This window comes from Euprymna scolopes, chromosome 6 (genome assembly GCF_053919585.1).
Source record: "Euprymna scolopes isolate OS-2025 chromosome 6, ASM5391958v1, whole genome shotgun sequence".
NCBI lineage: Eukaryota > Metazoa > Mollusca > Cephalopoda > Sepiida > Sepiolidae > Euprymna > Euprymna scolopes.
Window position 1 is genome coordinate 124,098,911 of NC_136487.1, and position 23,804 is coordinate 124,122,714.

The 23,804-nt window shown below is 31.8% G+C and overlaps 1 protein-coding gene across 4 annotated transcripts in view; it reads right to left on the reverse strand.

Moving 5' to 3' along the window:
* LOC145277924 (piezo-type mechanosensitive ion channel component 1-like) overlaps nucleotides 1-23,804 on the reverse strand; it is a 562,742-nt gene that overhangs the window by 239,322 nt on the left and 299,616 nt on the right. For 3 of the 4 annotated variants that reach the window (XM_080129997.1, XM_080129996.1, XM_080129999.1), the window contains one exon: nucleotides 19,927-20,074. In XM_080129997.1, coding sequence (XP_079986123.1) covers nucleotides 19,927-20,074 — 148 coding nt within the window. The remainder of the gene's footprint in view (nucleotides 1-19,926; nucleotides 20,075-23,804) is intronic. The other variant, XM_080129998.1, reaches the window with a different exon arrangement.

A 23,804-nucleotide genomic window follows, 5' to 3' on the forward strand; every position in this document is an offset into this window, starting at 1 on the left:
ATTGAGTTTGGATGAGGTAAGAATGCGTTTTAGGTTTTTGGGTTGGCGTTTGCTTTTTATTATTTTTGTTGTTTTAAGGAAATTGTTTAGTTTGCTGTTTTGGTTAAGTAGGACGAGGTTTTTCGTTATCTCTGTGAAAAGTTCAGGGTTGTTTGTGTTGTGTGTGGAGACGTATGTTAGGATTTGTTCTTTGTTTCGTTCTTTAGGGGTTTTCAAATCTTCTACTGGTATATTTGTCGCAAGTTGGATCCCTTTGTCTATAAGTTGTGATGGGTATTTTCTTTTTCTTAAATTTATTCGTAGTTCCTTGAGTCGGATTTTTCGAAGGTTATTGTCCGTGATTATGGTGCAGATTCTACGTGCTAGGGTGTAGGGAATTGATTTTATGCAGCTTTTAGGGTGGTGACTTTTAAAGTGTAGGTATTGTTGGGTGTCTGTAGGTTTGCGGTAAATGTCTGTGATAATGTTATTGTCTTTAATCTTTATCAGTATGTCTAGGAAAGGTAATTCTGTAGAGCTTTGTTCTATGGTGAATTTAATTTTTGGGTGTAGGTTCTGGAGTATGGTGTGTAAGTCTGTGATGTCCCCCATGTGGGTTTCCATAGGATGAAGCAGTCATCTAAGTACCTTTTCCATGATTCTACAAACAGTATTTTAGTGCTGTGGCCAAATTTTTGTTCTATTTTTTTATATAGGGTTTCTTCTAGGTAGGCTAATGTAAGGGTTGCGTAAGTCGGTGCCATTTTCGTTCCCATTGCTGTACAGGCAAAACACAAAATACACTTACACGCATGCATGCTTGGGTAGGTGTGAACCCTCACACACAAAACAACAAAAAAGCACAATAGGGCACACGCACACTTTCGCGGGTGCGCGCGCCCATACCCAGTACAGTACCATTTCTCTTAACTAAACAAACAACTAGAAATTAAACGTATGTGTGTGTGTGTGTGCGCGCATGTGTGCGTATGTATATGTGTATGTGCGTGGGTGTACGCATATGATTGTGTATGCGTGTGTGTATAATTATATATCATCTGTTATCTATGCTACATCTTGTTTGTATGTATACGTGCACTTATGTTTGGGTGACCGAATCCATGTATGCATATGTGCATGGATTGGAAAGGAAACTTCAACCAATATATACATAAGGTGGGATGTATGAATATGTATGTGTGTGTGGGATTGCGAGTGCATGTGCCCATATATATATATATATATATATATGGGTGGATGAGTATATACACATCCGTATGTATGTGTGTATGTATGTATATATACATATGTATGCACATGTATGAGTGAGTAAATGTGTTCGTGTGAATATGGATATACGCGTATGTGTGAGCCCCTGCATATGTCTGTGTGTGTGCATGTGTGTGTGTATGTGTATGTGCCTACATAGTATGTGGATGTTTGTGAGTGTATGTGCACATACATATATGTGTGTACATATATGTGTGTATGTGTGTATATATATCTTCTACCTATTATTCTCCATCTTACTTGTGTGTGTGTGGGTGCGTGTACATATGTCTGAATGATTAAGCGCATATATACATGCGTGTTTTGGTGGAAAAAAAAAAAAAAAAAAAAGTGTATATATATATATATATATATAAAATAAAAAATAAAAAAATAAAAATAATTGTTAGCGGTGGATGTATGCGAGTACGTGTGTGGGTGTGTAGGTGGTTATGTATATGTGTATATATGTATGCTCCTACATATATTTCTATGTATGTACGTGTGTGTATGTGTGTGTGCCTGTGTGCGTGTGCATGTGTACATGTACATGAATATATATGTATGCGTATGGAATTGTGTGTGAGTGTATGCTATACATGGGGAAAGAAAGTCTTTAATAAATAAAAAAGAACCCTAAAGAAGCCATAAAAACCTTCACCATATGGACTAAAAAACACTCTTTGAAACTAACTTTGACCGGTCACAGTGAAAACACTTACACTTGGAGACAGAACGTCTAAACACTGAACACACGCATCGCGCCACTATGAAAAACATATTTAATATCAGCGGAGGCATATCCACAAACTCCCATTTTAAAGAAAAACTTTTTACGAAAATATCTGAAGAGAGCACACCCTAAGCTCGAAACGCATTATAAAAACATTTTAAAATAAAAATATGATGAAAACCTTTAAAAAAAACCCACAATTGTTGTTGGCTACACTCTTTTAAATATACATTTTTTCTCTCGTTGGAACTACACAACCATCACTTTAAATATATATATATATATTGCACCATTAACTATCATCCCAAAAGATGAAATAATTTCACTCATATATTTTAGTTTTTCAAATTTTTTTTAAGCAGACACTTGAATTCCCATTATATTACATCTTACACATGTTTCATTAAATAGCAAAAGATCACTAAACAGCTCTTTTTGAGGAATATCCATTCGTCTTTGGAAAGTCGTTTAGTTGCCTTTCACTATTCAGTGAGACGTGTAAGACTTAACATACTGAAAATTCTGGTGCCTACCTTAAAAAACAATTTATGAGTGTGAACTGATTTTGGCATTTGAAATTATTATTAATGATATACATGCTCTGAAGTGAGAATTCACTTTCATTGAGCTTAATATTTGGTACAATTCCGAATATAATTTATGGAATATATACCTCAATCTTAAAAAAAAAAATGTGTATATATATATATATATATATATATATATATATCCATTGGATGAAAGGGGGTGCGAGGTGAATGAATAAGCCCCATGTACACATTTGCCCAGATGATCATTGCGAGCGGGGGTTTATGCTTACAAAAAAAAAAAAAAAAAAAAGTAAATGTTTTTTTCCTTTCGTATTTTCAACTGCTTTCTGGGAAAATTTTATTCTAAACTTATTTTCTGAGTACAAGACTCATTTAGAGTCTTGATGAGACATGAAAATGTTGATTGATCTGTATAGACTCCTTACAATGTTCATATAATTTTATTTATATATAAAGTTTTAGTCATTTATACATAGAAAACAATAACACAGCATGTGATATGTGTGTTTGAGCACCAATTACAAACACCATGCAAAGAAGCGTGCATTCCCTCACAAAACAATTTCAATCAATTTTTTTTTTAATTGGTCAAAACCCAAATTTTAGTTCATTCAAAAAGGTTGACTTAATAATAATAAATAAAAAAATAAAAACAATGAAAAAACATGCAGCATAAAAAAAGAGAGGGTTTCATTTATGGAAAAATACATTCAAGATAAAAACATAATAGTTTGAAGCAAGAGTGTAGATATATGGTGTCACTTTCAAACAAACTGCATTTTGTCTAATGAAAAAGATCTGCAAACACTCTATTTGAGTCAATATGGAACACTTTCCCCTCATAAATACATCAAATAATTAGCCACAGATATATAAAAAGATAGGTATGTGTATATGTTCTAATAAATAAATAAATATATATATAATTATTTTCCACAGCCAAACCGACATCGCAGCCCAAAAGAGCCAAGAAAGCCAACAAACTGGAAGTCCAAGACTCAAGTTTTGCCCTCATTTGGGATCATCAGTTAGACACATCCGAGCTTAGGATTTGAAACCCGAGCCTCTTGCATGCTAGGCGAGCACTATCAACTGAGCAAACTCGCCACACACACAAGAATGTCAACTAACTTACACAGATCAAGTAACCCGCGGCTCTTGTGAGCTGCGATGTTGGTTTGGCTGTGGAAATAATTATATATTCTCTCATACTTTCTGAACAAATATATATATATATATTTCTGTAGAAATATTTTCTTATAATATATACCAATCCTTATTTAAGAAGCTCAATGTAATTACAGAGCAATATAGGTAATAAATGACAAAAAAACTATATTCCAAAATTCATGATGTTGACCATCTTATAATTTATTCCTTTAATTCAGTTGACATTTACAATTCTTGACAGTATCTGTTTCATAGCGCAAAATCAATCACTTGATTTTGCACGGCAAAACATTGTCAAGAATTGTAAATGCCAACTGAATTAAAGGAATAAATTATAAGATGGTCAACATCATGAATTTTGGAATATAGTTTTTTGTCATTTATTCACTATATATATAGAGAGAGGGGCATTGCTCATTCGGCAAAAACAATTCAAGCTCTCTAGAAATTAACTATGTTTACATTAAATTTACATTGAGATGTAACTTAAATTTAGCAGGTGCCGACTGCCAATTCAACAATTGAGTTTTGATCTCGGCTTGATGGACCTGCTTGTCTAGCCACACTGAAAAGCTGTGATACAATGAAACAATGGTTGAGCGTGTATGATGTGATAAGGGGGGGGGGCGATTCCATAGCTCAGTGAGTAGAACAGCCGACTAAACTAGGTGCTTGCAGGTTCAATTCCTGGCTAGGGATGGGTGCTAGTCTAGTCACACTGAAGAGCTGTGATACAGCAAAACAGAGTCAGTGGATTACTATATCTTCCTCTCTGGAAAGACCAACGTGTATTGATTTGCATATAAATATATCAATTCCATCAAAATGATTTCAAACATTTTGGAAAAAGCAGAAAAGAAAATAAGTTGGACCCCACCCAACAAAGTCTTCAATAAAGTCAGGAAAAAATCCTTCACTATTTTATTAATTTTCTGTTTTTATTTTCCTTTCCTTTTCAAACTAATTGATCTATTTATTTATTTTGAACTTTCTAGTATAAGATATTTTTTTTCTGTTTAACTTTACTGAATTAGATGTTAGGTGCAAACACTGGTGAAGCATATTTTTTCTTTTTTGTTCATTTGAAACAGTTTGGAAGCCATTGGCTGATATATAACATATTCAACCATTCTTCATCAGTGCTATCATATTTTTATATACTGTAATATACATTACATAGAGCCGAGGTGGTTGATCCATGTTAGGATGTCGGATTCCTGGTTGCAGAAACAACTCTACTATGGGCAGCTAAAAGAAAGAAGGTGCACGCAAGGAGATCAGAAAAAATGATATAAGGATCTTGTGAAAGCAAACCTGGAGGCTGACCATTGCCCAAGGTACAGCCGACTTCTAGGTTAACCGGCATGTGGATCTCGAAAGAGAAAGAGGAGAGAGAGAGAAGAACACTCTCAAGCCAACTCTCCAAATTGAAGTAGAGTTGCCTGCACTCACTGTGAAAGGCAGTTCAAAGCCAGGATCAGCCTTGTCAGCCACCTCAGTAGATGCTAAAATCCAAAACATAACCACTATACTAACCACTTTGGAGTCGCAGAGAGAGATTATCCATTCAATGTTAAAACCCTGCTTCTAAGTAATGTTTATAGCAAAAGTAATTTTTGATAAAATAATGCCTATTTATTAATAGAAAAAATAATTCAAGATAAAACAACCAACTGAAAAACCTTTAAAAGATGATTTGACCCAATTACATGCTATTTATTTATTTTTTTTTTTTCATCCAAATGATTGTCCAAGTGTATTTAGTCAATGACCTCTCACTTACCTTGGACATAAAGATTTAAAACGTCCATAAACGTTGCAGGCGCTATTAGCAAAGCTGCAAAAGCTTTGTAATAAGAAATAATCATCATCAGTAAAATAGTATTGTTTCATTTGTGGAGTTTAACAATATTTATAATCATCATATCATATTATTACTATTATTAATAGTAGTGTTTATTATTATCATTAATAGTGTTTTCAAAACATTTTCTCCTTTGATCATAATTCTTATTACATAGATATTTTCAACTGATCTAAAGAAAGATATATTAATATTATGAAAAATATAGAATAAACAGACTAATTGTCTTAAAAACACGCTAAGATGCAAAATATATATATATATATATATATATATATATATATATATATATATATGTTGAATGAAAATTAGTGGCTACACATATGCAAATATGTTTCAGTGACCACCCTGCTAGGGAAAATCACATCATCAGGCCAAGAATATCTCACAATATCTTTCTTTTAATTTTTTTTTTTTTTTAGTTGAAATACTCGTTAATTTCAGATTTAAAATCCTTTATTAGAGATTGAAAGAGTTTTTTAATTTTGGACTTTTTTTATATTTTTTTTCCTCAAAGTAAAAAGTCCATCCTCATATTGTTTTAACAAGGTTGTGCTTGCTGTTAATACACATAGAACTCTCTAGTAGTAAGCCGAAAAAGGTGCATATGTTAACCGTATATGAAGTTGAAAATGTGCCAGCTCGTAGAAGCATTTTGGAATAAGATGGAAAATATAGGATAAACATTAATATAGCTTGAAGAAGCTGGACTTTGAATTAAGTTGCCACTGAAACATCTATGCACATACATAGCCAGTGTTTGTATAAATACAAAATGTATACTATAATATAGCTCTATCTATTATTGAGCATTATCTAGTTTTATATCTATAATACACTTGTTCCTTCATATGTACAGATGTTATTGTCTTCCACATCTTTGTGAAAAAATGTGATTGTCAGATGACCAAAGATGAAATACAGAAAAATAATTAATGGTTATCTAATCTTGTTGGCTGGCAAAAATTTAGATTTTAGCCATTTCAAAAATTCAATTTTCCAAAAATGAATAGGATGTCATAAAAGGAATGATCGACTTAAAAGTAGGATTTGTTATATTATTTAAAGAATATTTAGTTGGAAATTTACAGTAAAAAGAAAGAGAAGGTAAGCAACCATGGGATTTTCACAAAGTTCTGCTGTACTACAAACTTTTTAAGTTACCTCCCTTGGAGAATAGAAGGCCAGAATTATAAAGAAATTTGATTCTTATCCAGAATTTCCCCATATTAAAAAACAGAAAAGAAAAGAAAAAATCTCTATGATGTATGTATCCGTGAAAAAAATGAAAATATCAAAGAAAATCATTATTAAATGATTAATGAGAATTCGTAGGCATTACAACATAAATGTAAGAAGAATTATTGTTGAGTTATCCTCCTTTGTTTCTTGAAATAACTTTTCAAAATGTCAGCCAAGACAGTCACATCTCAAATTGTCATAAAATTTGATTTTTCTAATTTAAAAATAACACTATTAATTTATGTGATATTTGGAATATGATATTTTCATTCCATCACTGGTATGTACAAATTTTTTCTTTTCCTTTTAATATGGGAGAATTCTGGACAAGAACTGGAAATTAAAATATTATGTGCAAAACTTTGCATCTAAGTATATAAAAGTGTAACACAATTTTTCTTCTTCTAAAAAGCAGGACCTAAACAGAAAATAAAATATACAGATAATAATATAAGAGTAGATAACTGTGCTGGTGCTAGCTCATGAGAGTGTTGCCCCACATAAAATTGATTGCATGTGTCAAACCTACCACCTATCCAACATTCCCGCCCCCCCCCCGCTCCAAAAAAAAAAAAAATTAGTTTAAAAGTTTTTTACATACATAGAAAAATATTAATCTTATACAAAAGATTTTAATTTAAAAAAAAAAAGAATTGCTTTTGTTCAGAATTTCCCCCATATTATAAAGCAAAAAAATTTTTAAAAAATCTATATCATGTAGGTACCTTTGATAAAACAAAAATATAATATTCCAAATATTACATAAATTTATCAATAGTTTTATTTTTAAATTAAAAAAAATAAATAAATTTTATGAGTAACCTAAGAGTGGCTGTCTTCTCCACCATTTTGAAAAAAAAAAAAAGGAATATAACTCAATTCAAAGTTGTGAGATTTGTAAGATCTACAAACTCCCATTTAAAAATGAAAAAATAAAGCTACTTGATAAAGCTATATAATTTTTGGAATATAATATTTTTTTTCATTTCATCACAGGTATGTACATCATACAAATTTTTTATTTATTTTCGTTTTTTGATATAGGGAGAATTCTGGACAAGAAAACAAATGTTACACCACAAAATGATATCATACAAATGTAAATACACATTTTTAATATATTGGATTACGTTGTTTTTTTAGGGTTTTTTTTTTAGTATTATTGATGTTATGAGTTTTGTTTTTAGTGAGAGAGGGAAAATTATCTTGCATATAAAAGGCGCTCAAAAGTGATAGACTAAAAGCGGGTCACTCTTGTTTGAATGCCTATGGTTTATTTCTATTTCCAGTTGAATTACGAACAAAATTTTGCTTAGTGCAGGTTTTGCACTACACCTAAACTATTTATTTTAATCTATGTATATCTCTATAAAAGTGAGAATGTGTAGACAACTCTCAACCTATGTACTCAACAAATTTTTGACCTACAGATTTGAAATTTGGTATATAGAGTATTCAGACATGTGAAAAACTTTTTAATTGGTTTTTATCCACAAAAAAGAGCTGCTAAAGGTAAAAATTGAAAAATTGGTACATGACAGATTTTTATCTGTTTGTCAACTGTTTCATGTCTGTACACACACACTAATTGTCCACATGACAGCTTCCTTATGTTAAAAATAAGTTTGAAAACACTTTAAATATCATGTCAAGCTGGCCTAATGGTTATCGTACTTGACTCATTGTCTTTAGGTTTTGGTTTTGATCTCAGCTCGAGTTTTTATTTTTATTTTTTTTTTTTACTTACAAGAAGTGAACTGTTTAGGAAAAACATAATACTCGCATGCACATGTCCCGAATTTAATGTTACCGGTAATACCGGGCAACAGCAGGTACATCTAGTAACAAAATAAAACAAAGATGTATGGATTTTTTTAAAGTAAAATTTCTAAATATTATTTGAATTATTTAAACTACTATTCTCACTTTGGTTATTTTCATAATTTAAACAATCAATAAAAATTATCCATTTTCATGTCAAAAGTACCTAAATTTACTGTTTTGTATTTGTGATTTGTGATCTATCTGAAAAATAAATCTATATATGAAGATATAAAAAATATTTTTTTAAAAAACTCTGCCAGACCCTCTTTGGTTTGTACATACATTACATTTTAACACCCGGTTCCCTGCATTGCTATAGCCTTCTTATAGCTCTTCCACATTTACAAATTATTTATTTAAAAACTGTATCTTACATATTTCAGAGATGTACCATGGTTTCATTTACATGGATTGACGTTTGACCATTTAGAAGGTCGTTAAAAAAATATCAAAATAATCAGCAACTCATGAAATGAAAACAAATCAAAGAATGGAGTTCAAAACGAATTCACCAACTTTGCTTAGGCATTATTTTTTGAAGAAACTTAAAATATATACTTTATAAATAAAAATTATGTATTTTTCCTTTTTGTTTTATGTTTTTATTAGAATAAATATAGGCAAAGTTCCAAATGTCCATAAAACATAAAATGCACTTATAATTAAAAATTATACTTATAATCTTATGAATGAATAATTATAGTACTTATAATCTTATGATTGAATGTCCTTGGAGACATTCAAGGGTAAGGCAAAGAATAAACAGCTATTGAAGGATGGAAGGTCAGAGACAGATGCATGACAATAGCTTCTCAATGAAGTTAATCAAACTGCTTTCCATCCAACTCTCACTATTGTTTGATATTGCATCTAGAAAAACATTTCCAACTAATTTTCCACAAAGATTATAAAGTCAGAGAGAACTCATTATTTTAGGATCTGTTTGACAACAAATAAAGAGACCATTATATATTTTATATAGCTGTGTTCTTGCTTATATAAATCAAATTCATTTGTGGTTAAAGTAGATGATAAAATTCAGTCAGGAGATACATTCTTCTGGAGGTTGAAGATTCAATCCCCAGTGCAGGCAACACTCAAAATACAATTGCGAATTACTCAGAACTTCTATTCATTGATGGCTGACTGAACAAGAACATACTAACCCCGTAGATTAAATAAAGGGTTTCCGTTTGAAATTCTGTGCAGATGTCAGAGTTCAACAGAAAAGATTCCCTAGTTTGAGAAGGTACACCTGAAGAAAATTGGAGGTTAGATCAACCGAAATATTGTGCAAATAACACTGAAAATGAGAACAGTAGTCCAAATAATCAAAAATATGAATTTTCTATCCACATCTCAAAAATTAAAAAACGCAATTCATTTTGCTTACAAAACAACTAGTTGGTTTGTTTATTCAACCAGAATTTATTTTCTCTAATTAAAATAAATTAAACTGAAAATTTTCATCTTAAAAATTAATTTCTTTCTTAAATTTTCAAATTAAATTTTAAAAGATTTTACATTAAAAAAAAATTCTTAAATTTAAAAAAAAAAGATTACAGAAAAAAATGACTTTTCAGTTTAACATTTTTGAATGCCTTTCATACCAAAGATCTGAAAAATAAATAAATAAAAAAAAAATAAAAAATAAATGAGGTTACAGCAGTTAGTTATAATATTAATTGAAAAGATGTTTAAATAGAAAAAGAGAGAATGGAAAGGCAGAGGGGAGGGGGAAAATGGATGAAAGAAATAATGGTGGCACCTCCATACCAGTGAACAACACCCTAAGTGCCTGTTCTCTCATACCCTAATGGATTCTTCGAAACTATATCTACTCTGAAATGGTTTCAGTTGTAACGGTTCAAAGCTTTCTATGCCATGCACTCTGTGTATTGACAGCTCCGTGATCGACATGCTGGAATATGGAATGCTTGGCATACTAAACTAGAAGAAGCTGAAAACATAGTGCTAAAGATTTGGGGTTTCTTGGCTAAGCTATGGATAAATATAGAAAAAGTATTCGAACCAATTCCTGATTGTTCAGCTAAAGAGAATTGAAAAGAAAAAAAAAAAAAAGGATTAAATCAGAAGTTTTGTATAGTTTGATTATTTTGGGTTCTTTTTTGGGAGGGGGGTGTAATATATAACAATATTAAAATGACATAAATGCAGTCTCACAATTCTTTACAATTTAAAAACAGCTGAATTACAGAGCTTTTATGAAACGGTTCTTTTAAACCAGAGATTCCTAACTAGGGGTTCAAAACTATATTCCAGAGAGTGCAAGAAAAGTTTAGATAAAAGATAGGGTATTGGCAATATTTTGTGATTTTTGTTTGCTTTTGCAATGTATAAACTTTGTAGCTGTTATTTAAACAAACAAAAAAATTAATTTTTTTTTAAGCATATGAAAACTAGTCTTTGTACTATTTATCATGATTTAGCTGTTAATGCTATTTCCAGTAAGACATTTTTTAAGGTTCATTCCAACATTATTTTATGGTTCGTTTCTTGATTACATATGTAATTTTACTTAAAATTATATTGAAGAATAAAGTTATGATTTTCTTTTGATAAAATATTAATCAAAATTCGTAAAACATATCCTTGAACACAAGATAAATGTTTAGGAGGTGCAAGTTTGGAGAAAAATTTTCTTGAGAGGTACAGATAAAAAAAAAAAAAAAGTTGGAAATCACTTTAAACCCAATGTTTAACTTTGAATAATAGGTTAATAAAATATTTAGAGGGTCTTATTACGTCTGCCAATGAATAGATGTATTTTTATTATTATTCATGTTTTGTTATCTCAAGTAAGATCAGATTGCATACTGACATGAGCATTCTTATGACAGTTTTCTGAACTTTACTACTTCCATGTTGACTCTTAAATTGGAAGCAGGACTTTTATTTGTGACACCATCTCTAGAAGATTGATGTACAGGGCCCACAATCTCTTTATATCCGGTTTTGTTTTTCAACAGATCTCACGTTTCCTAAATGTATTACTAATGACATGACTAAGCAACTATCTACCCCACCCCCCACTGTATGGTAAACCTCCAGAATATCAGAGGAAGACTCACAAACTTAAAAAGACTGCAGCCAAAATTGAAACATGGGGGTTTCTCGGTTATGGTATGAGATGCAATTTGAAGTGATGGTCACAGCCCTGGTGGAGTACGAAGGAAACATCAATTCTGCCAAATATGTCTCAATATTACATGAAGGACTCCTACCACTATTCTCGAGTGGTAAAATGAACCAGGTTACACACACAGATATATACATACATATTCAGATTATAAAATTAAGTATTGACTATTTTTATCTGCATCATTTAAATAAATTCTAGTATATTCATACAATCTAATTTCTTCAAAATAAATTTTGTTTTTATTGATCTCCTGGAGATATTTTTTCCTCTTTTTATATATATATATATATATATATATATATATATATATATATATATACACACACACACAAAACAATGGATGACAGAAATCCACTCACTTACATGATACAAAATTTACGAACTGGAACTAAATGAAATGCTTGACAAATAGAGAAAATCAACAGAAAAATAAAGAAAAAAGAATACTGTCATATTTAACCAAACTTGCCTTGATAATGACTTGCTGCCAAAAATATATGAATATATCTTAAATCATATGACTTCAAGCATGTTTTCACGTAAATGTGTGTTTCTTGCTAGTATCCACTGTAGTGGAGATATTTTTTTTTTTTACTTGTTACATGCAAACTTCTACAAATCTGTAAAAGTGTTATACCATAATTAGCAAATATTTGTATAAGTACTGTATATTTCTTCTCTTATAAAACAAAGATAATGTTAGCTAATGGAATCTTCCAATATCAATGTATCAAGAAGATGAATGGAATATATAAAGAAATCAGGTTCTTGTCCAGAATTTTCCTGTATATTAAAAAAATATTTTTTTAAATAATCTGTATAATATGTGTATCCATGACAAAACGAACACATCATATTCCAAATTGCATAAATTGATCAAATAGTTTTATTTTTAAATAAGAAAATAAAGTTTATGCGTAACTTGAATGGCTGCCTGTCCACCACAAAAAGGGAGATAACTCAATAATTCAAACTTGTGAGATTTATGTACTAAACTGCGAATTCCCAGTAATCATTTAATGATTTTTTTTTTTTCTTCCTGAAAATATAACTACTTGATCAAGTAATTTTTGGGATATGCTGTTTTTGTTTCATCACGGGTATGTATATCAGTTTTCATTTTATTTTGTTTGTTTTTTTTTAATATAGGGGGATTTCTGGACAAGCACAAGAAATCATTGAGATAATTATATATATTAAAAATATGAAATTTATAGGATAACAAGTAAGCATAATACAAAAATGTAAGAAAGTAAAATTTATATTAAAAGATAAATATTTAAAAATAATTTCAATTAAAAAAAAAAAAAAGAAAATATGATATTTTGTTCAATACAGGTATTTAAACATATTGAAGAACGTCTATAATTGACTTGCATATCAGCTTGTGTGAGCATGGCAACACAATGATAAAATCTAATTTATTTGTTTTTACTGTGAACAGAAACAAGGATATTCATTAAACATTCAATTAATATGTAATGGGAGAAAGAAAAAAAAACTTGATTGTTGATCAACATGCTAATGTATTTTTAGACTAAACATTGCAAAACTGAGATTATTTTTAGTGGCAACATTTTGAGATAATGATTGCATCATTCAGACTTATTTCTCATCTCGGTTGTTACTTTCACAGCATTTGAACTAATGTAACTTCTAACTTCTTCAGCTGCACTTTTTTTTTTTTTTTTTTTCAAACTCAAGAATCTATACGGAATTTTGAACTGATTACCATGGCCATCATTCAAATCGGGTATTCAGAGACTTTATTCATAAATTCTCATATAAGACAGTCTAATTTGAGATTCATACATCTTATCACAATTTGAACCTATGTTATCGTTTGGGAACTGTGCATGTGGATGATTTTTGCAGTACACTGTTTTTGCTGCTTTCAGCTCTTCATCATGACAGTGCTGTTTACTTTCAAACCTTTCTTACATCAACTCTTCTGCCATATCTCCACTTCATTCTCCAGACTGCATTCGCCTTTCATGTTGTGTGATCAATTTCATTAAACACTTTGTTTAATTCATGTCAGTAGATTGTTCCTGTTCTCTCAGCCATGATAGGATAGAAATTTTAATCATTTTATATTAATCTTAATTAATGCCGGGAGTAAAGATTGAACTCATGTCAACAAATGATATAATGGTTAAAGGTTTTGATAAACAATCAGTTTTGAGAGAATTTATTACAGGTTATAACTAAACATTACATAGAATTAACACTTCTAATAAATCATGGTTGACAGCATAAGAACAATTCAACCATATGATACGAATAATGAGTTTTGTTCAATATTCCATGTAGGTTCCTAATCTATATATTAATACGATAGCATGTGTGTTATTTTGTGTCACGCTTACATCTTTTTTTTCTGAGTGACTGTCATTTGATTGTTATAACCTTGTATTTAAGGAAGAATTTTATGAAGAATAGCTGGTTATAGCTGGAGGAACTCCGGTTATATATATATATATATATATATATATATATATATACAGGGTGCCCACAAAGTCTGGCTGCATAATCTACACGGTGCCCACAAAGTCTGACTGCATAATCTACACGGTGCCCACAAAGTCTGGCTGCATAATCTACACGGTGCCCACAAAGTCTGGCTGCATAATCTACACGGTGCCCACAAAGTCTGGCTGCATAATCTACACGGTGCCCACAAAGTCTGGCTGCATAATCTACACGGTGCCCACAAAGTCTGGCTGCATAATCTACACGGTGCCCACAAAGTCTGGCTGCATAATCTACACGGTGCCCACAAAGTCTGGCTGCATAATCTACACGGTGCCCACAAAGTCTGGCTGCATAATCTACACGGTGCCCACAAAGTCTGGCTGCATAATCTACACGGTGCCCACAAAGTCTGGCTGCATAATCTACACGGTGCCCACAAAGTCTGGCTGCATAATCTACACGGTGCCCACAAAGTCTGGCTGCATAATGTAGCCAAGCTTTGTGGACACCCTGTATATATATATATATATATATATATATATTCTTCATAAGTTTTGTTTTAAGCTGATTCATCCAAGTCATATGGATATATTTTTTTATCTTTAAAATCACAACTTTATAATCAATAAGAATCGATAGAAAATTAACTTTATAATATGTACGAAATCTGCATAAATTAAAATATATTTAAGGGCATTTTATAACTGGGCTCCGCGAGGCATCCCTGCTAGCTTAGATAAATACTTTTGCAGTTTTAACTAAAAAAGCTACAATAATAGAGTGTCTCCATTTACGCTGTCTACAGAATGCCAACATAAATATATATGTATGAGTCCCCTGTGGAATTTCCACAGGTCCTGCTAGTTCAAGATAAAGTTTCAAAGTTTGAAAAGATGAATATGAAGATGGCTGAAGGTTACATCAGCCAAAAACATTGTTAAAATAACAACCAAGATGAGATTACTAGTTCAAATGAACCAAATTATCAATGTTCATCTCAAACATTCCGAAAAAAAAAAAATATATATATATAAATAAGTGATCAAGAATTAAAGAGATGATAAATTCGTGCAGACATCAAAATTTAATGTGAGACCCAACTTTAAGGCACTCCCGCTATGTTTAACTGGAGGAAATTCTTCAAGTTATATGCAAAGTTAAATTGTCTATAAAAAAAATAAAGCCTATTTTTCTTGCCTCAAATTCATCATGCAATACTAAAATATGAAATACAAAAAATATGAAAGAAACCCCTTCAGAAAGTTAATAAAATGAATCCATTCTTCAATCTGCATTAAATGATGGAAGTGATATTTCAAAATGTCGTAAGGTTTTGCTGATAAATACTATAAAATTCGACAAAATGGAATTGCATAAATCTATTCATTGGACACCCTGTAGAAAAAAAAAAAAAAAAAATGAATATCCAGTTTAGTAGCAAGTCCTGGGAACATATACTAGAAAAGCTGTTGAAAGTAAGCTATGTATCATCCACTATGATTATGCAATTACTACATATTTAGAAAACAAAGCTGTTAAAACTGACAATGATATTGGACAATAGGAAGAGAGTAGCAACCTTAGTTGAAGTCAGTGTCCCTAATGATGTTGGCTTAAAGCTGAGAAGAAAAAAATAACTAAATATCAAGGTCTTATGTACAACATGAAATCTTAGAAAGATCTCCATCTGTAATATAATAATACAATGGAACTACTAGGCTCATAAAAAAAACAAATTTCAAAAACTGCCTGAGGAATATACCTAGTGTATCAAGTGTAAAAGGAGATATAAACTTAAAAAGATGATTAGAATACAAAAAAGATCTCTCGGTTGGAGCCTCTAAAATTGTGGGTGAATGCCTGGTATATATATATATATATATATATATATATATATATATATATATATATACATACAAACTTTAGTCATTCAATGAATTTAAAATTTATGAAGTGAAATGTTTGAATTTCATATCAGTAGATTTTTATTATTCTATGTAAGACAAAGAATACATTAGAAATATTTTAACTCCTTATCCTATAGGATTTCAATGTCTACCATCTCTTCAGAGAAAATATTAGCAAATAGTTATAATGGTTTACACCTTATTTGCTATAGTCAGTGAGACATGGAAAATCACAATTAAAAGTTGTTTAAGTATTTAAATGTCATGGAGTAAAGGAAGTTAATGAAAAGGATATAAAAATTCACATCCAAATTGCACAGTAAAATCCGAAGTGAATGTCTTTAATAGCAGTGTTGTAAAATGATCCAAACTGTATTTTGAGTAATCCATATCACAAGGTAATGGTCCGAAGTAGGCATTTCCCTGGAGCAATTTTTTTTGTTTATGTAATGGGTCCGGTAAAAGAATTTATATATATATATATATATATATATATGCCCGGTGGAAAACTTATAATCACAGGTTTCCATACCAGTTGATTGTTAGATAATGTTATTCTGAAATATATATATACACACACCATCACTTACTGCTCTGGTGATTGTGAAAACATGAAACATTAGTGTCTGTAGGTATAAAAATAATTATTTATATTTATTAGCCCCTTTAAGAAGTATTAAAATTGGACACTGTCTGGGAAATAAAAAGCTGGTTGGCTGGCCTTGTGCAATGTTCATGATTTCCAGTCATTTGAACACTATTAACTGTCTTAATGTTGTGACCGTATTTGGCATTTATAGTTGTTTAATTTCCTTTAATTCTCATGGTAGTTGATGGTTGTCTGGAGGTAACATCCTAGCAAATGGAGCCAAAGGTGACTTCGTAGCTGGGTTCAAATCTCCTGACCAATAACAATCGTCACTTCCTGCACACATGATTGCGAAAACATGAAACAGTAGTGTCCGTAGGTACAAAAATTTTTATAAATATATATGTTTTTTTTTGAATAAGTATTAATTTTTTATGCCTACAAACAATAGTGCTTCCTGTTTATGCAATCATCAGTGCAGGAAGTGATAGTTGCTGCTAGTCGGTAGATTCAAACCCAGCCAACAAATCCAATCTTGGCTTTGTAGGCTAACGTTTTTCCTCTCTGCCACCAGCAATCCCCTTTTAAATGGAAGTGAATTAATATACTTATGAAACTATGTAAGCAGGCTGTCATAATCAACAGCCACGAGAAGATCATTCAACAAAGTTTGGAATGATACAGTTGACCTCCAGTTCACTAAATAAAGCTCAATTTAAATCTCTTAAAGGGGGCTTTATAAGTATAATTTTTCAATAAATGTTAATTTTTCATACCTAAAGTGCTTCATGCATATGCAATCATCATTACGGGAAACAATGTATGTAGTGAAAGAGAGAATATAAATAAGTGAACCTATCTGAATACTTCACTAGAATTTCAGAACTACATTCAGCGTTTTTGCTATTTCTTAATAATGCAATACATTTCAATGACATCAGAATTGACAAAATAAGCCTGACTTTTAAATATTTGATATTTTATCAAATGCAAATAATGCGATTTATTATATATATATATATATATATATATATATATATATATATATATATCAAGCCATGCTCATAAATACCATCAGCAGTAGACAGAGGTTACTTAACTAATTAGGGAATGCATAAAACTTAGTTAGCCAATACAGAACTCTGAAAACGTGACAGTGATACATGTTAATTCACATAATTCTGAGGCAACACATTCAGAAATGTAGAACACAATGAAAAAGGAGATTGCTGGTACATCTCTGAGCAAACACTAATGTGATTATATATCGTTGAATGTTTGGTCTGTTCAGCTGCAGTACAGGACACTATTTAAGCATTGCAGTGGAGTAAGAACCATGAAATAATTTGTAGGCAACAGATGCATACGTTATATTCCGATGACTAAACAGCAAATCTAATCCAAGCAGATATACACTCCAGGGTCATAGCAGGGAATATGCAGTATGTATCTGATGGTACGATATTGTAGACACTCAAGAGAACACTGCCAACTCCACTAAACTCTAGGGACCCATATTCTAAATGAGAACGAATCATTGCCTTCTAAAGCCGAGTCAGCAAATGACATTGATGAGGAGTTTCATAGCTCAGGATATGCAACATGTAAAACTTCTTATTCATCCTGTTGAATATACAAGACAAATGATCATCAAACCTGAGATGAGATACTAGATATTATTCCCAGATAATTTCAAGAATGGCACAAATGTGTCTTGAAACCAAATCCAACGGATAGGAACAGTAGAGAGGCATTTAGAGGACAATAGTGCAATTGTTTTGCTGGATTAAACAGCATACCTCAGTCCCTTGTCCACTCAGATGCAAAAACAAGCAGCAACTGCAAGTATACCGACACTATGAAGGGTCTGAGTGTGACACAGAAATTTGTGTGTCATCGGCATAAGAGCTTGGGAACACAGTCAAGTCGTCGCAGTTAAACCGAGATGCTGCACTGACCAGGTCATTGATGAAGAGCAGAAATAACGCAATAACACTTCCCTGCGACCCCCCAGCTGAGACTGAAAGCTCATCCAATAAGCAGCTAATCAAACAGTTGCAAATCCAAGAAAAGAGCTTGCCTCGGACACCAAGTGAGGATAGATTTTGCTGCTAGGCTAGAGCAAGGAATATTTCAAATATATATATATATAACATTAGGAACTAGCAATATACGAAATTTATATATATATGTAAGTTTAATGATTAAATTTAAATTCTGTAAATCAAAATATATACACATATATTCAAGTTAAGAATTTGTTGTTTGAAACAAGGAATATATAGAGAAAAATTATGTTTATTTCCTTAATCCATGGATTTTCATTAATGGCTCATGCTAATAATTATATTTGACCAGAAAATTTTATTTGAAATATATATATATATATATATATATATATACATAAAATATCCATATTTATCTCTTTTGATAAAAAGTAGATTTGAGTTACATCTCTTTGAATGAGTAAAAGCGTGAGAGAGAGTAAAAGTGTGTGTGTGAGAGAGAGAGAGAGAGTAAAATGTGGGAGAGAGTAAAAGTAAAATACTTGGGCGATTAAAAATCTAAAAAGATTAAATCCAACATTTTACAACACATTAATATTTAACTATAGACCAAATGCTGCACTCAGTAACTTGAAAAAGAAAGAAAAAGAACACAAAAATGTGCACGCATGCAAATCTGATTGTAAAATTAAAGAAAAGAAATACAAAATGTCTAGCAAGAATATGAATACTACTAAAACCAAATAAGAGGAGAAAAAAAAATCTGAAAAAACAAATCTAAAAAAATAAATCTAAAAAAAATGTAAAATAAGCTTTGAAGAACTCGAGGGACATGAAACATGGAAACGAATTTGAATGAAGAAAAATTGACTATTTTTTAGGTAAACTAGAAAAGACCCACTCAAGTTGTGGTGATAGGGGGAGAAATAATGTGCAAAACAGAAACAAAGAACTACCAATTAAATACAAGCGATAAAAATAAGCTAACACAAGAATCTAGCAGATTCATGCAATCCTCATCAAAGAGGACCTTTTTTTTTGTAAGCACTACTGTGACAACTAAATGAAAAACAGCCCTTGACAAAAAAAAAAAAAAAAAAAGAACGTATAAGCATTTTGCGACAATATCTAATTCACTGATGTTGGTCACATACACAGCGTCTCGGAGAACGCCGGGGTAATGGAGGTGCTACCCGTATCCAGACGTTCTAGGGCATAACCTTGAACTGAAGCTTCTTGCTTGTGGCGCCTCTCTCTCATGTATTGTCGTAGAGTCAGTAAAAACACCAATGTATAGAGAGTCTGAAATATAAATATTGATTCCATTAAAATGTTAAAAAAAAAAAAAAAAAAAAATTAAAAAACAAAACAAAAATACACAAAGAAAATATTTTTTAAAAAACATTAACAAAAACTATTAAAAACATTAACTATTAAAGCTTTAAATATAGGAATAGCAATGAAACACTATGAAACTAAAAAAAAAAAAAAAAAAAATTGATTTTTATGTTTCTGAAACATGTTTGAAACAAGAATTGATGGTATTATTTGGATTATTCAGATTCCTTTTTTCATGTTGACTTATTCTCATGTTTTGGCCAATGTAACCTTCTTCAGGTATATCTTGTCAAACTCAAATCTGCACGAAATTTCAAATGGAAATCTTTTTTTTTTTCATGCTCGCATTTTGTCAGCCATGACTGGTTAGAAGTTTTAAATAATTTGCGATTGTATTCTTAGTGCTGCCCACACTGAGGATTGAACCTTAAACCTCCAGAAGAGTGTCGATTAGAACTGAATTATATCTAGTACTTTTTCCATTACACCACAGGTCTTTACAAATGAAGGTTACATTGGCCAAAACGTCAGAATAGCACTCAAGATAGAAACAGTAGTCTGAATAAATTCAAATAATACTTGTTGCTTTTCAGCCATTTTTCGGATGTAAAAGCTGCCTTAAATAAGTTTCCAGACTTTCTCGTATGGACACTTTTATTGGTAGTACACACATAAAATTCTAGTCTCCTTTGAAGTAATCTCCTCCGGCTACAATGCACTTGTCTCTTTCTAACAACTTCTGGAAGGCTTCATGGAAGTCCTCTTGTGTGAGCGTGTCAATAACCCATCACAGCCTCTTCCATCTTTTCAATTGTCTCATAGCAACAGCCTCTAAGGGTTTCCTTGAGCTTAGGGAATAACCAAAAGTCACAGGGAGCAAGGTCTGGAGTATACGGAGAGTGAGGAACTCTCTTGATGCTTATCTTGGTCAAATAGTCTGTGACAAGGATGGAGTTGTGGACTTGTGCATCGTTCTAGCAGTAATGTCAGTGATCCGATTTGAAGAGTGCAGAATCTCTTCCTGAACCCCCTTAAAACTACAACATAGTATTCTTTGTTGTCTGGTGGAAACCCAGTGCATATATGCTCGTGATGTCAAAAAAAAGGCTCATCATAAGTTTCTGGGTGGATTTGCTCTGTCTGGCCTTCTTAAGTCTGGGAGAGCCAGCATGCTTCCACTGGAAACTGTCTCTTGGTTTCTGGGTCATTGCAGTAGATCCAGCTTTTCTTGCAGGTCACCAAAGCATCAAGAACTGTGTGATCTAAATTGATCAGCTCGCCCATCTCCCTGCTGTCATGACATCTTTCTGATCTTCTCTGAGCACCCTTGGGATAAACTTCATGCAAACCTTTGCATCTCCAGTTCCTCATAAATAATTGTGTGTACAGTTCCCACACTGACATCAAACTGTGCACTTATTGTCTCTATAGATACACGAAAGTGCTTATCCATGAAATTCTTTATTTGGTCAATCAACTCTGGTGTTCTGACTTCCTTACTCTGCCCACATCTCTCATCATCCCTCACAGACTCCATGCCTTTCTCGAATCTCTTATGCCACTCAAAAACTGATGCTCGATTCATGGAAAAAGCAGTCTCAAGCATTCCATACATTTCTGTGACATTTTTTCCAAGTTTAAAACAGAATTCTATTGCATATCATTCTTCTAAAGTTTCCTCACGTACAGATTGCATTTTTGAAATTCACCAGCTGTAACAATCAGGCTTTAGTAACGTGTATTCCAATTCCTGCTATAGCTGTTCATTTGAACCTGAAATCATAAAAACTGGTCAGTCATCTCATAAGCAATAACATACTGAATTTACAAGAGTCTACAACAGTTTTAAATGGCTGTACAAAAAAAAAGTCTGGAAACTTGTTGAAGGCATCTTATACAAGCTGAGTGGTTAAGGTTGTTGCAAGTTTAGCTCAACCATGAGAGGTGAAATTAGCTCGAGGTAAGTTTCACAAACTGGTTCGGGGTGACATCTTGTTAATAGAAAGAGGGAAATTAATGGGATTATATAGAATCTGTTTGGTTTTAGTTCTTAGATATTATTTCCGCCAATTTCTAATTTGATAACAAGGAGTTAAATTATGGTTCTAAAGTTTTGAGATGAGGATTGTTTATACATATTATCTGGATTCTTCAGACAACTGTTCTCATCTTGAGTGCTGTTTTCACAATGTTTCAGTCGATGTAACCTCTGACCTTTTTCAGGTATATCTTGTCAAACTTGAGAATCTCTACGGAATTTTGAATGAAACCCTTTATTTAATCCACAAGGGTAGCATGTTCTTGTTCCATCTGCTCTGACTGGGTAGAAGTCCTAAGTAATTTGCAAATATATTTTGAGTGTCGCCCATGCTGAAGATTGAACTTTACAATTTAATTTTAACAAATACTTTATCCACTATGCCACTACCCCAACGTTGTGAAAAATAACTTAAGATGAGAACAGTAGTCTAAAGAATACAAATATGAAATCTCAACTGATTTTATTTTACATATGTCAAACCTTTTCAGAAACCTTGTATACGATTCATTGAAGATGCTATTTTTTTTTTTTTTTAATTTATAAATGAAGATGATTATCCATATCTTTCACAACAGCATTACAATATAAGAGAATACAATAGACCAGAGTGGTTTTGTAGTTTTCTTAGTAAATTCGATCGTCAAAGTCTTGAACTATTGAATTTACTAAGCAAAGTACAAAACCACTAAGTCCATGACACCACTATTCTAACATCATTAGACTTATTAAAATGTTCAAGGAGGTTTCAGGATTTTGAATCTGTCCTGACATGGATAGTCCAGTTAGAAGTGATGTGCAAGCGTCTAATTTGGGGTGGAGCATCCTATCATATACAAATTATTTCCCTTTTTTATAATATTTCTCTGTACTAGGATTTATACAAGAGTCTTTGAAGTATATAATAAAGTTAGCCATGAGAATCACTAGACTTCTTAATGCCACTGCCAGCTAGTTAATATATAACTTTATTTAAAATTATTCCCCCTTTTTATTGCTATAACATTTAATATTCGCAATTGGATAATTTTCTTCTCTCTGTGATAGTTATTAACTTTTGTCATCTTTTTGGGGGGTCATTCTTCTATTACAAGAATGGCTTTCCACTCAAGAGGGGCTAAGGAATGTAGGCCCAGACATCCAAACAAATTTGACAAAAGGGCATCCAATCATATTCAAATCATCTCTCTTTCTTATAATATTTCTCAGTATTAGGACCTATACTTGAGATTTTAGGGACTAGAATCATGGAGTTGGCCCCAAACATTAGCAGACCTCTGAATGTCAGTCAATATATAAAATGTACAAAAATTATACATAAAAAAAAAAAAAATGTTAACAATATTTTAAGCAGCAAAAACTCATCTAGCTAAAACCACTGTAAATAATTTCCCATTCTTTCTCTGTGTACTTAAAATTAAACAGAATTTCAATGAGAAAAGTTTCTGTAATCCCAAAAGGAAAATAGATGGAACGTCTCTTCACTTGGCCACCATAATTCACATCAATAACAAATTTCAGCTTTAATTTTTTTTCTTAGCTGTCAAACACTCAATTATCCATCCTTCTCAATTTGTCCTTAAAGCAGCTATTCCTCTCATATGCAAATTAATGCCATATATAAAAGACTAGCGAGGGGGTACCCGGCGTTGCCCG